The 15,448-nt window shown below is 33.2% G+C and overlaps 1 protein-coding gene across 1 annotated transcript in view; it reads left to right on the forward strand.

The window, feature by feature from the left end:
- ATRNL1 (attractin like 1) overlaps positions 1-15,448 on the forward strand; it is a 702,872-nt gene that overhangs the window by 193,913 nt on the left and 493,511 nt on the right. Inside the window, exon 20 of the mRNA XM_032609094.1 lies at positions 10,457-10,550. Within this exon, the coding sequence (XP_032464985.1) occupies positions 10,457-10,550 (94 nt within the window). The remainder of the gene's footprint in view (positions 1-10,456; positions 10,551-15,448) is intronic.

The following is a 15,448-nucleotide window of genomic DNA, read 5'->3' on the forward strand; positions in this document are numbered from 1 at the left end:
TTTTTTGACTTCTTATTAAGCATTTCTATACAGGCCACTATTATTCAAATCAATGTTTATAAACTGAATTCAGTAACTTTATTATTTAAAAAATGTTCTCACTTCACCCACATTTTGTTAATGGTAATACAATTCTTTGGGGGCTCAATTTTAATGGTACCTTTGATTCCTTCCTTTTCTTCAACCCTTGTATTCTGTCCCAAGCTGATTCTGACTCTGCACTGTCTCTGACACCTATCTCCGCTTTTATATTCCATTACCTTTATTAGTTTAGGCCCCCATGATTCCTCTTCTCTTCCACTACTGTTGGATGTTACAGATTACCTAAAGTGGAATAGGTTCTTATTAAGTATTTGTTGAATTAATGAATGATTACCCTGTATATATGCAATCTCTCCATTTGTAATCCACCCTTATATCTCCTTTATTGGAAGATAAAGACATAGTTTTCTTCCCCAAAACATTCAGTGATTTTTATGACTATTTCCAAAATCTTTCATTGCCTCCAAAGTGTCTGTGAAATAAATTGAAACCTCCTTGACAAGACGTTCAAGGCCTTTTATGCTCTGACCCACAGTGATTTTTCTGGTTTCATATCCTACCATGTTTCTCATATTCTACCACACCTTTACTTCTCTTTTTCTCTGTGTCCACATTTAAGTTATTAACATTTTCCTTGTCAGCCAAGCTCCACGCATTATATTAAAAACATATATAACTAGCATTTAATGGTATTTTATTTTATCTAAATAAAAAACCAGGAACAATAAAATAAAACATTTTTATTTATATATTTTATCTAAATAAAATACCAGGAACATTGCTAAGAGCTTTGCCTAAAGTTTTTCATATTCTCCAAAGCATTTTGTCAAGTATATACTATTATGTCAATTTTATAGAGGAGTAAACCAAAGATATAGGCCTAAAGAGTCATGTTAAAGGTTAAGCCAGCAAGTGATGGAACCAGGATTGAAATATGAGCTACCAGACTCTTGTACTCCAAAGCAAGTATGTGCTTACATCTTTGAATCTCAGATATAATCAGTGGTCAGCTCTAATCCATTTCGAAGCCATAATATTGAACTGCCATTGTCTAGTTGTGTCTACCTCTGCCTTAGCTTAGCCCACTGTAGCAGTTTCTAAATAGATCAGCCTCACTTTCTTTTAGTTGATCCTTTATTCTGTATCTAGGACATTCACAATATTGTATTCCTTTTCACCTCATATCAAACCACTCCTTCATATAAACCCAACTCTTTCCCCATTTTTCCTATTTTTGCTTCCCTGGACACTACTGTGCCTCTGGACTCCGTTACTCATTTTTCAAATCTCAACTCAGGAAATTTCAGCCTGAAAACTTGTAATGTCCCTCCTAACTTAAGGCAGTGTTGGCACCTCCATGGTGATAGCCATCAGTGTTTTTGTAAGTCATTGTTCACTTATCTTTCTAAGTAGGATGTGAGCTTCTTGATGAGGAAAGTTTTGTCTTAGTTGGTTTTTTTAAAAAATCATTTTTACATTATCTTTGTGACGCTATTACATAGGTAGTAGTACTGTGCTTGGTATATAGTTAGCCCATTGCTATATTAATATTACTAAGAAAATGTAATATTTGTGTCATATGTTTTACTCATTTTCATATGATCTAAGAGAAAATGTAATTCAGACTTTCTAGCTAGGTGGGTTTCACGTTTCAACCAATATTTTCACTTTAGAGCAAGAGGTAAAAAGTAGCTTACTATTTTTCTCTGGTTGGTTTTTCTTTCTTTTATTTTTCAGTAATAGAGGCAGAAGTGAAGCAATATTGGTTCCAAAGTCTATATTTTATTTTGTTCTAAATGACGATTAGCTTTAATAATTACCAATGGTGCTTCATTCTGTACTCATAACTTATTGAGCAATAATCCAATATTTTGTACATAAACTTTTCATTAAATACTGATGAGAAGTTATATGAAGTTTAGATAAGGAAGAAAAATGAAATTTATATAATTCCTTTCAGTTTCTAGTTTTTCTAGAGAAGGTAAATAGATTATTGGTGTCTGACTTCTCAAAGCTTACCATCTATATTTCACTTCACTCTATTAATTTTGGGGTCATTTTAACAAAATGTGTTATCCTATAAATCTTTTTAGCTAACTTCAAAATATCTATTTCAGTGTACCATATAATTTGTATTTTAAATGACTTTAAGGTATATTTTATTTATTTTTCTATCTGCCAGCAGCTAATTCTTTCAAGTTTAAAGTTGTATTGTGCTTATGTGAATCCCATTGTTGGTAACTGTAGGCATTTGGGTAATTATTCACATAGGATGATTGGTTTTTCTTGAAAAGATAGAGACTAATGTCTTCTTGAGAAATGGAATCATTATTTTACATATTGTTAACAACATCCCTTCTACTCAGAAGTATAGAAACTAAACCCTTAATAACATATGGGAAAAACAAAGAACTCTTCAAATAAAGTTGTTAACATAATGTTATTATTGACCTACAAGTAAAAGACATAAAAGTACATTTTATTATTTATTTTGAAAGTGTAGTAATGTTTAATCTTTTCAAAATTGAAAAGGTCTGTTAATTTTGGGGGGGACATAATTTCACACAGAAAAGTTGTAAGGATATTCAATAAGTTCCCTCAGATTTCTTCTTTCTCTCCCTGTCTCTCAATTAAACATTGCAGACTTGATATCCCTCTATTCCTTAAAGATTTTAGGGTTTATTTTTTAAAAGTTGGGAATTCTCTTAACTACATTATAATTACAGAAATTAGGAAATAGACATTGATGCATACTGTTATTGAACATAGACCTTACCAATTGTCCCAACATTGTTCTTTAGAGCAAAAGAAAATTCAAGATTACTAGTTGCATTGATTTGTGTGTCTCTTCAGACTTTAATTTCTTGAGTCTTTCTTTTTATGTAGTGACATTGACATTTTTTAGGAATACAGGTATTCCCCGCTTTTCAGATGTTCATAAACATTTGGTTAAAGTGGTGTCTGCCAGATTTCTTCACTATAAAGTCACTATTTTATCCTTTAATGAAAAAATATCTTGTAGGAGATACTATGAGACTATGTGAATATCATGTTACTTCTCAAATTTTACTCGCTAGTTTTCTGATTTTTACCAAACATAGGTTTTCTGATTCCATCATTCTTTCTACAATAATTAGTTAGCTATCTTCTACAATGAAAAGCTTTGTCTTCTCTAGTTTGTCTGTCTGTGAATCTTATCTGTGTATTCATCTGTGCATCTATGTATTTATCTATGTATCTATGCATCTGTCTATGTTTCTATCTATCTATCTATCTATCTATCTATTTATTTATCTATCATTCTTTGAGCATTTCCTTATGTTTTGGCACTCTTCTTGAACCTTTCCTGCCCTAACTAGAAGCTGGCATTTCTCAAGCATCCCTGGTTCCTTTACTGGGCTCTTTGCTACAGGGCCATCAGTGTTTATGAATCATCCTAGCAGACAGAACTGGAAAACAGGTGTATGTATACATAACAGACACCAGTAAACTCTCATACATAAGTATAAACACATCAGTGCCCATTTCTGTATCTACCTGTACTCTATAGTAAAATCCATGAGTTCACACAAATACCTCTCATTTCCTATCCCTTACTACAGGGTTCATTCTATCCTTCCTCCTTTCCAAATTTTTAATTTCCTTGACTGACAGCAAATAATCTAACTTTAGTTATTGACAATAAATATATTTTTATTTATATCAATAAAAATATATTTATTTTTATATACTAAAGTTTCATATGTATTCAGTTCTATTTGTAGATCTTCTATGCTACTCCACTGATCTGTTTGCCTATTGATGTGCCAGTATCACAGTGTTTTAATTTTAGAGGGCTTATAAATGTTTGAATGTCTATTAGAACTAGTCCCTCACCTCCTTTTTTTTTTTTTTTACATCTTTATTGGAGTATAATTGCTTTACAGTGGTGTGTTAGTTTCTGCTTTATAACAAAGTGAATCAGTTATACATATACATATGTTCCCATATCTCTTCCCTCTTGCATCTCCCTCCCTCCCACCCTCCCTATCCCACCCCTCTAGGTGGTCACAAAGTACCGAGTTGATCTCCCTGTGCTATGCGGCTGCTTCCCACTAGCTATTTTACGTTTGGTAGTGTATATATGTCCATGCCACTCTCACTTTGTCACAGCTTACCCTCCCCCCTCCCCATATCCTCAAGTCCATTCTCTAGTAGGTCTGTGCCTTTATTCCTGTCTTACCCCTAGGTTCTTCATGACATTTTTTTTTCTTAGATTCCATATATATGTGTTGGTATACGGTATTTGTCTTTCTCTTTCTGACTTACTTCACTCTGTATGACAGACTCTAGGTCCATACACCTCACTACAAATAACTCAATTTTGTTTCTTTTTATGGCTAATATTCCATTGTATATATGTGCCACATCTTCTTTATCCATTCATCCGATGATGGGCACTTAGGTTGTTTCCATCTCCGGGGCTATTGTAAATAGAGCTGCAATGAACATTTTGGTACATGACTCTTCTTGAATTATGGTTTTCTCAGGGTGTATGTCCAGTAGCGGGATTGCTGGGTCATATGGTAGTTCTGTTTGTAGTTTTCTAAGGAACCTCCATACTGTTCTCCATAGTGGCTGTACCAATTCACATTCCTACCAGCAGTACAAGAGTGTTCCCTTTTCTCCACACTCTCTCCAGCATTTATTGTTTGTAGATTTTTTGATGATGGCCATTCTGACCAGTGTGAGGTGATATCTCATTGTAGTTTTGATTTGCATTTCTCTGATGATTAATGACGTTGAGCATTCTTTCATGTGTTTGTTGGCACTCTGTATATCTTCTTTGGAGAAATGTCTGTTTAGGTCTTCTGCCCATTTTTGGATTGGGTTGTTTGGTTTTTTGTTATTGAGCTGCATGAGCTGCTTGTAAATTTTGGAGATTAATCCTTTGTCAGTTGCTTCATTTGCAAATATTTTCTTCCATTCTGAGGTTGTCTTTTGGTCTTGTTTATGGTTTCCTTTGCTGTGAAAAAGCTTTGAAGTTTCATTAGGTCCCATTTGTTTATTTTTATTTCCATTTCTCTAGGAGGACCCACCCCCTTTTTTTTTTAGCTTTTCTTTTTTAGTGTTTTCCTGACTATTCCTGAATGCATATTTTTCTATGTGATTATTATTATCAATTTATCAAGTTCCATTAAAAAATGTTAATATTTTTGTTGAGATTGGGTTAGATTTATAAACTAATTCAAATAGAACTGACATCTTTATGATATTGGGTGTTTTTTTCAAGAACAATGTGTGTCTTTCCATTTTGTCGCAACTACTTTTATGCCTCCCATGGGTTTTGCATATTTTTTGTTAAAATTTATTCCTAAGTATTTTATCTTATTCATTACAATTATAAATAAGATTTTATATCCTTTACCTGGTTATTGTTAAAGGGCTACTGATTTCTGCATATTAATTTGTTAAATTTATTACCTTACTGAATTGCTTATTGTTTTAATTTGTTTTAACACTGATTCTCTAGGGTTTCCAGATACTATCATATCATTTACAAATAGAGATAGTTTCACTTTTTTTCTAGTCCTTACACATCAATTAACTTTTCATGTATAATTACATTGGTTAATATCGCTAATACAATTTTAAGAGTAATAGATCTATTGGGAAATCTTGCTTTATTCCTGATCTTAGTGGAAGAAAAGCTTCCAGTGTTTTCTTATTAAGCAAGATTCTGGCTATTATATATATATGTGTATCTATAGATATATATAAAAAATATATATACACACACATATACATATGTTTGTGTGTGTGTGTGTGTATTTATGCTAAGAAAGTATCCTTGAAATACTATTTTATTGAGTGTTTTATCAGGAATGGGTATTGACTTTTGTCAAAGACTTTTTAACATCTGTGTAGATAATCATATTTTTTTATTTTTAGATTCGATAATATGGTATATTAATGAATTTCTTAATAATGAATCAACCTTGCAATCTTAGTAGTTATATTTAACGGTGTATTTACTGAATACGTTATTATCATTGATGTTTTCAGGTTAGTTTCAGCTTTCAAACCATTAAAAAAGTACATTATGTATTTGAAATTAAAAAGCATATATGGTCAAGAATGTTACATGTTATCTATATGTGCCATCCACACATATATATCGTCTATCAAGAAGTTGAAAGAATCTCAGGATATAACTCTTTACTACTTACTAGATGTATAAATGTGGACTTTTTTTCCATTTCTTTGAGACTATTCTATCAAATGAGTATAATGCATATGGTGTAAAGATTGAACAGGTAATGTGTGTGAAAGTACTTTGGAAATAGTGCAGTCATATATGGTTGCAAAATACTGTTCTTATCACGAACCTACTTCATGTTTTATATTTTTAACGTAATGAATACTCAACGACTTTTTTCAGATGATTTGATTCATTGATTAATAACTATTCAAAACAACCTTTAAAAACAATCTCATTGAAAACATTGCAGATTTAAAAAGAGATGCAATAAAAATTCAATAAATTGGAATTTAAGAATTTGAACTTAAGGCAAGTAGTAATTTTTGGTGGTAGAACTGAATGTGGGAAAAAATACCTGGTATTTCATTGGTATTGAGGTTTGGTTTGTGAATAGATTCTAATAATATGTGTCATTCTTGCCTCATCTGTAGCCCAGGGTATTAATATTTTGCCCTACTTTTTTAGATGTATGAAAACTTCAGATTAAAGAAATAAGTAAAATTTAAAGGGTTTAAAAACTTTAATGGTAGTCATTAGGCGTGTTCAAGAAATTTATCTTGCTAGAGTTAGAAAATGAAATATGACTAAAGTTATTCTTTATCAAAGCTAAACACAAGGTATTAAAAATACAATTCCAGAAGAGTTGGGTTGAAATTTATTTTGGTCAAATATTTTCAGTGCTTATGCTTAACCCTCTTCTATCAAAAAAGAAAAAAACAAAACCTTGTTTGTTTTAAATGAGATTTGTGTTTTGAACATTCAGTCAGAATGAAGAACTGACATGTTATGTGTTTCCAGGCTTTGTGGTTATAGGTCAGGGGTTGGCAATTTTTTTTTTCTCTAAAGCATCAGGTAGTGAATATTTTATTTTTTGTGATCCAGGTACAGGTATGGTTGCTGCTTTGCTGCTGCCTCCTCTTGTTCCTCCTCCTTTTCCTCCAGCTGCACCTCCTTCTTCTTCTCCACAATCCTTTGAAAATGTAGAAACCGTTCTCAGCTTATGGGCCATAAAAAATAGGAAGTGAGGACTTGCCCTCATGGATATAGTTTACTGACCCTTAAAACAGATGGTTAGGGTTTCTCCTCATTTTTCAATATGTTAGATAGCTTTGAAATATAAATCTTAATAGCCCTCTTGGCACTTTATGACTTTCCAACCTGTAACTTAAATCCTTAAAAACAGTACCATTTACTTGGCAGTTCCAGTCCTTAAGTTCTAGATTCTTGTTCACCATCATATTCTCCGACTAGTTCTAGAGCAGTGCCTTTCGCCCAACAGCATTCAACAAATACTGGAACAAGGACTGAATAACTGAGTTTCACTGTGCTTTATTTATTGGAGAAAGAATTATTTCTTAATTTCTCATTTACTCTTTATTTAGGCAAATATGGGTGCCCAATATCCTAAGTAAACAAAATAATCTCTGTAAGTGAAATGACACATTTTAAATTATGAGACTTGTCGTCTTTCCAGGAGAAAACAAAATCATACTCTCAGCAACAGATTAATACATGGCAATAGTTGTAATTTTTGAGTTTTTAGTGAGAAAAACCAGATTGCTAAGATATTATTGGTATCAACATTTCATGTTTATTTATATCAAAGGGAAACAGCTATGTTCTGTTTTCCCTTTTCATAAACCACACATGATGGATATTTGGGCTTAGAGCTGTAAATAAAAATATAAGTTTGAAGAATTAATTTTAAGTCATGTGGCTATTTGAACATTTCTCTTTGCCAGAATTCTTACTATATTTGAAACCTAATGTAATATATCTACTAAATATCAAGTATAATTACGCTAGAAGTATATAAAGGAAATTAAGTGGAAATGATCTCCTACCTCCCAGAAGCTGTTGTATTTGTGTGTGACAAATAGCAATGACAGCAATTAAAGGACCGAGGCACATAAACTGACTTCGAAACAAGTACTGCCAATGACTATTTTTTGATTTCCTTTTCTAAAGTATATTCTTTATATACAATTTATTTGAATAACTCTTATAGCATCTGTTTTTCTATCCTTATTGTTGAGTTTTAGTTACAAGTTGATATTGCAAATTTATATTATAGGGAAACAGAAATACCATGTGACCTCATAATGTTCCTGTAATGTATAGCTAGGCTATAAAATCGTCATCATATAAAATTTACCAAACAAAAGGCCACAGTATGATGATTTTATAGGTGCTTATTCAGCATAAAAAGATAACCTCAAACGCTGACAACAGCAGAATGATTTCAGTACCGTCATGAAGTATAAATTTTAAACAATTGAATTTAAAATACATTTGTGCCATTTTAGCCTGAAGTGTAGCACCAGAAGGGAATTCTCTCAAAATGAGTTTTCACTAAAAGGTATTTTTTAACACAATATTTTTTCTGTCTCAGAAATTATTAAAACTACTATACATTGATAATTCTTTAAAGAAATGCTGCAAGTGTGACTATTATCTAGTTCTGCCATAAAGGGTAAATAAAAAGTTTACCCAAGTTTTAAAATATTAATGTGCATCATTTGTTTTTTAGTGAAGTTCTGAATACAAGATAGTATTAATGTGAAACGACAAGTTAATATTAAAAGATACCATGGTATATTCATTCACTATTTATGAAGTTACATGTTATCAGTATATCTGAGTCCCTTTTTTGCTCATGATAATTTCCTTTATTCCTTGCACTTCTGCATCTTGTCATTCATTTCTAAAATTCTCACATGTTGTGTTTCCATAGTTAATTCTACAAACTTAAAGGAAGATTATACTGATCTATTTAAATAGTCTTTATGAAAGAAAACCCACACTTTTATGTAGAAGTCTCTTTTAGCAAAGAAAGCCTGGCTTCTTAAGTAATCTACCTAATACCAAAATTTATTTTTTATGTGTGTGTAGGGTTGTATGTATTTACTTTATATTAATTATGTGTTTTTTCAAAGCAAATAATCATAAACAATTAATAAGAAGCTTAGTGTTCTAAAATATTTTGATCAAAATCAGTGACTCATTATCTTATTTTTAAATGTGTATGAAAATCAGGAATGAAATCATTATTTCATTTTTATCAATAGAATGGTTTAACTAGCTGGTGGCGTGCAGGAACACAGTAGTTCTCATTAAAGGTTTTTGAAAGGGCTGATGACATGATCAGCCTTATCTCTTGAGAATATGTCTCAGGATTGGAGAATAAGTTGTAGCCATACAGAAGGCAGAAAGATCAGTTATGTAATGTATTGGTGTCAGTAAGAGAGCATGAGTGACAGGACTTGAATGATGTGTTATCATAGTAGAAAGGAGGAGGTCAGATACAAGAAAGATCCTGCATGTAGAAACTAAACCTGCCAGCTGATTGGATGTTGGGCACAATAAAGTGTGAGATTTGTGTCCTGAATAATTGGAACGCTGATCTTTAACAAAGGAATGCAAAGTAAGAAAATGAAATGAGTTCAGTATGAACCAAATTGACTATATGTAACTGTTACGCTATGGAATGTTTCAGGTAGTATTCTGGAATACTAAAACTGAGAATGATCTCAGAAAAGGATGATATTTGGGCAAATAAACAGATATGCTTTTTTATACAATATGTAAAATTATATTTTTTTATTGTTGGCAGTGGTAAAAGTAGTGGAAGTAATAGTTGCATTTATTAAGTGTTTGATATGTGCTGGGAATTTAAAATACATTATCTCATTTAATTCTCACTAAGTCCTGAGAGCTCCTTTTTCCTTTTGAAGACAAAGAAACTAAGACTAGTGAGGTTACATAAATTGCCCAAGGTCACATAGCTAGTGATTATAGATGTACATTTTGAAGCTCGATGTACATTTTGAAGCTAAGCTGTTTGACTACAAAGATCTTATGCTCTTTGAAACTCATTTCATTAGGTAGATGTACCAAATTAGAAATGGAAAAAAGTCCAAAGAAGGATGAGATAAATACTTGGATCCACACTAGACTTCAGGATACCCCAATGACTTTGAAGAGTTTCACAAAATTTTTAAATAAGTGAATTTACTTCCCCTTAATTAAAGATAACTTGTATGCTAACCCTAGTTTTTGGATGGCAAGAAGATAATCGATGGTTTACAAATAAGATAATACAACCTTCCCTGAAATGTGATGCACATGTTTGTGATGGGGAATATTCAATATCATTTTGGTTTTGACTTACAGCTTGTACATGCAGTGGACATGCAAATATTTGTCATATGCACACAGGAAAATGTTTCTGCACAACTAAAGGAATAAAAGGTGATCAATGCCAATTGTAAGTAAACATTACTTTCTAGAACTTTCATGGGTTGAATTTATGCTGTAGAACTAATTGTTATAGGTTTTCCATTTTAAGTTTAATGTTGTGTTAGTTAAGCAACCAGTATTGTTGTAAGCTATGTTTACTTGCATTTTATCAATTTTCATAAAAAATTAAGCCTTTAAAATGACAATTTTGTGGAGCCTTCAGAACAGAGCCCAAAGAATATTTGTCTTCTGTATCTCTCCGATAAAAAGAAACATTCTTATTTTTTCTGGAAAAATATATATCAAACCTCCATTGCTATCTTTATAATTTTTCTCTATATCTTATTAAATAACTGAAGTCCAGTGTTTCTATGCATTTCCTTCTTTTGAATCTTTTATTATTAATTCTGATCATTATAGTCTTTTAGGCCTTGCAAGTGGTTTTTTATACTTATCTTCTTTTTCTCTGTTATTTCATTAGACATGAACCCACTCTTGTTGTTTCTCTGCTTTCAGTAGTTTTATGAGTGGTTTTTGTCTTTTTATAATTTAGTTGTTATTCTCACCTACCTCCAAAAGGAGTAATTTTAAAAAGTAGTTGTTTCATGTTACTTAAATTTTTTTCTTATTCATATTCTTCATATATTAAAATCATTTTTATAGTTTTGTATATATGCACTTACATTTATATTAGGTATAATATGCTGTATGACATAAACCGTACATTCTGATTATAATAATTATATAATTATTTTAAAAATTAATAAAAGATTCTCCAAAACTATATGTAAAAATTTATATCCAAAGAGGTATGTTAGCCACGGAAAATGATCTTTTTGTTTGTTTTTATTTAGAACAATACATTATTTACAATAGAATTATCCTAAACATTTCAAGTTAGATGGTTATATCTTTGACTAGTCACTTAGGTATCATAGGTTTTCAAGAGAAGGTGAGCAGAACCAGTTTTTATTCCTTCTCCATAGTCTCTAAACTTAAAAATGAGGTCAAAGCATAAGATCTTAGGGAAATTCCTATTAAGGAAGGCTATTTTGTTCTCAGTACCAATGAGATTAAATCAGAGTCCTATGCTTTAAGTCAAAGAGATGCCTCCAGTGTTTTGCAGTGCTACATACTGGTTGTCATAAGTAATGCCAATTTCTTGGGTGTGTGACATGTGCATTTACACAGGGCCTCATGCTTAGAAGGGCATCATGCCTGATTGAATGTTCTTCTGTCGCCATATTAAAATTCTTAATAAATTTTTAACGAGAGCCCTTCATTTTCATTTTGTACTGTTCCTTGCATCTCTCTTCCCCCAATGAATTGTGTAGTAGCTCTTGGTCTTAAGCAACAAATACTTTATTTTTGTTGTGAGATTCCATCATCATTATAAACACTGACAATTTAAATTTGTACTTTACTTTTGCACAAATGGTATAACCATCCATAATAATTATCTGTTATGTGATGCAGTACGTTAGAAACATTTTTGTTTCCAGGTAAGAGAGACAGTATTTTAATTCACTGAACTCATGGGCTTCTAAGCTTATATATACAGAGTTAGAGGATTTGGCATATGTATGAAATATTAGAAAAATAAATTATATAGTTCTGAATGGTGAAATTACATTTTGCCCTAGTTATTATAAATGGGAAATTTTTTATAAACAGAAGAAAACTTGGAATACTAATTTGTAGAGGGTATTTTGTGGACAGTTTTTGTAGATAGAATTACATTCATTACTTTTTTGTTTTACTTATTTATTTATATAAGATTTATATTATATAATATATATCATATATTATTTGTATACAAATATAAAATATATTTATAAAATAGAAATATATGTATATTATTTACATATTTATATTAAATATATATTTATATTTGTATAAATATTTATTAATTTAATTTATTTATTTGAGTGTAGGGCAATGATGACAATAGGGTCCTCATACTTAAAGCAATAATTTCCTGCAGTGTGCTTATACTGGAAAAAATGCTCTCTTTAAGAAGCAAAGCTAGTCACTCAAGTCAGTAAACAATTATAAATGAGTGGTTGCTACTCTTAATGAAGATGACTAACACACAGTTTTTACTTAAAGCTTCTTTCAGGCTAGCAGTGGAGACACTAGCCAAAATATACTATATTAATTTATTATTGATACATTAGTGATTTGAGATTCTTATGAATGAACTCTTTCCTCTTCCCAGGATAATTTCTGTTTGGCTTTAAGTATGTAGTCAGACATCACATCTCATTTGTGTATTTTTCATAACCTCTCCAAATTGAAATTGATTCTCTTCCTATTTACTGATTTTTTCCTTGCATTATCTATGTACTTGCCTGTATCCTTTATTAAGTGAACCTCTTTAGGGACCATTGCATCAGTACTACAATGTAAGTGTTCAATAAATTTATTTAATGGAATAGAATGAAGAAAGTAGTGAAGGAGTACTGAAAGGGAATGATTGATTTATCATGGAAGAATAAGGAAAGTGTGAGCAAAGCATATTTGAGATGGAATTTGAAGGAAGAGTTAAAATTTTCTGGGTATAGAATGTAGTAAACAGAAAGGGATACCACATCAGTAAAGCAAACAAGTAAAAATGATCAATAGCATTTCCAGTTTTTGCTCAAGATGTAAAGAGCTGGAAAAAGCATTGTTCCCACCTTTACAATGAAAGAAAGAAAAGCTGGGCGAACTGCAAATTCATGCGTTTTCTTGAAAGCGTTGGAGAACTGAGATTACAGGGTAACCAAATGACCGAAACTCTAAAGAGAAGCAAGAGCTTTCAGGGAGAAATGAGACAGGAACACTGGCTAACCTGGAGTGAAGCCAGCGGGAAGCTTAAAAGCAGAGTCCAGCTGAGGTGGCTGATAAATTGGTGCTCAAGTGCTCATCGTCAATAGTGTGAAGGCCCTGGGGCCGAGGAATTGGTGGGTCCACACGCTTTTTAGAGTTTTTTTTCATGAACCGCACCAGTTGTTCATGGAAAAAATTGGAGATAATTTCTTGTGGTGTATGCTGGGGGAAGGGAATAGCAGACACAGTGGGCAGGGCTTCAGTATGGGGTCAAAATATTCATTTAAAGGGACACCAAATTATTAATCTTGCCAAGGTAAAGTTCTCATTCTGGCCCTGGCCTAAACACAGTTGGAACTCAAAAATGGTAAGTTAAAAATTAATTTAATGGAAAAATAAACTATGATATAAAAATAAATATGAAATGAGTGAAGTGGTATTCTCTAGGAAAATTGTTTACTTTTGAGGAGCAACATGCAGACTTTAAAGAAAACACACATATTATTTTTGTAAAATTTCTCAATTTACAATGTGAAGGTGACCCATATTTGCATTATGTAAAATATAATGTCTGTCATTTTCAATGTCTGTGTAATGAAGGTCAATAGTATTGAATTGTTTTTTCCTTCAGCCTTCTAACAACCCTACTGATAGAAACTAATGTTCCTCAGTGGGAAATAAAGGGGAAATCAGATAAAAATAGGTGAAAGAAGTTTTGATAAAATGTTGTGGCAGATACTTACGATACATCTTGCCAACTCTCATGGCTTTTAGGGTTTCATCAAGGCTGCAGTGGACAGTTTCCTGTACTTTCCAATATTCCACATAAAGAATGAGAATCGGGCTTCCCTGGTGGTACAGTGGTTGAGAGTCCGCCTGCCGATGCAGGGGACACGGGTTCGTGCCCTGGTCCGGGAAGATCCCACATGCTGTGGAGCGGCTGGGCCCGTGAGCCATGGCCGCTGAGCCTGTGCGTCCGGAGCCTGTGCTCCGCAACGGGAGAGGCCACAGCAGTGAGAGGCCCGCATACCGCAAAAAAAAAAAAGAATGAGAATCTTTGTTTCTCTTTTAGTTCCAAAGCTACTCATTTCTGCCCAGGTGCAACCAGGAAGTGTAAAGCAGTTGATGCCAGTATGGGTAATCCTTGGCCAACGAAGAATGGGAGTTTGTCCTCCATTTCCCACATTGTCACCAATGCTTCCTGAGATAACTCTCCTTGGCAAGTACCCACATCCAAGTCCTTATTTCAGCATCTGCTATTGAGGTTATTCTGACTTAACTGGTCGCTACTGGAAGCAGTTCTAGATAATAGGCCCTCAGCATAGGATTTTATAATTGGATGACTTATCAAATGGCAATAAGCACTACAGTGCTAATGGTGAGTGGGGTAGTGATTATCCTGGTGTGCTATAATAATTATTGAGAATATTAACTGTGTTTGATAGGATAAAGTGTAGGTTGAGGGAGAAGTACTAGTTTATGTAGCAACTTTAGCACTTGAAAGTCATGAGGCGATGGTAACTATGCTTACAAACTTGCCTAGCTTTTGTTAATTGCCATGAAGGCTTAAAGAAGGAGGCTTCTGGGCTTCCCTGGTGGCGCAGTGGTTGAGAGTCCGCCTGCCGATGTAGGGGACACGGGTTCTTGCTCCAGTCCGGGAAGATCCCACATGCCGCGGAGCAGCTGGGCCCGTGAGCCATGGCCGCTGAGCCTGCGCATCTGGAGCCTGTGCTCCTCAACGGGAGAGGCCACAACAGTGAGAGGCCTGCGTACCGCAAAAAAAAAAAAAAAAAAAAAAAAACAGGAGGTTTCCATCAATTCAAGGCATAATGTGAACATCAGAGGCCCTCATAACAGCATTTAAAGACCCTCATCCTCTATAGCCAGAGAGCAGAATATCTTGAAAATTACGCCCAGGGTTTAATCATAAGGTTGGCAGACTGCAGATGAAACTGAAGGCTCAGTCATGACAATTTACGCATGCCAGAGTCGTTGCCTGATGACAAGGGGTAAGACTTTGAGGCCTACAGTGGGGACACTTATGAGTACGACCCTAGAACCCTGAATCCTAAATTCTCTTGAACACTCCTGACTGGAAGAAGTAGCCCTCTGCCA

The sequence above is a fragment of the Phocoena sinus genome, chromosome 16 (assembly GCF_008692025.1).
Source record: "Phocoena sinus isolate mPhoSin1 chromosome 16, mPhoSin1.pri, whole genome shotgun sequence".
Classification (NCBI taxonomy): domain Eukaryota; kingdom Metazoa; phylum Chordata; class Mammalia; order Artiodactyla; family Phocoenidae; genus Phocoena; species Phocoena sinus.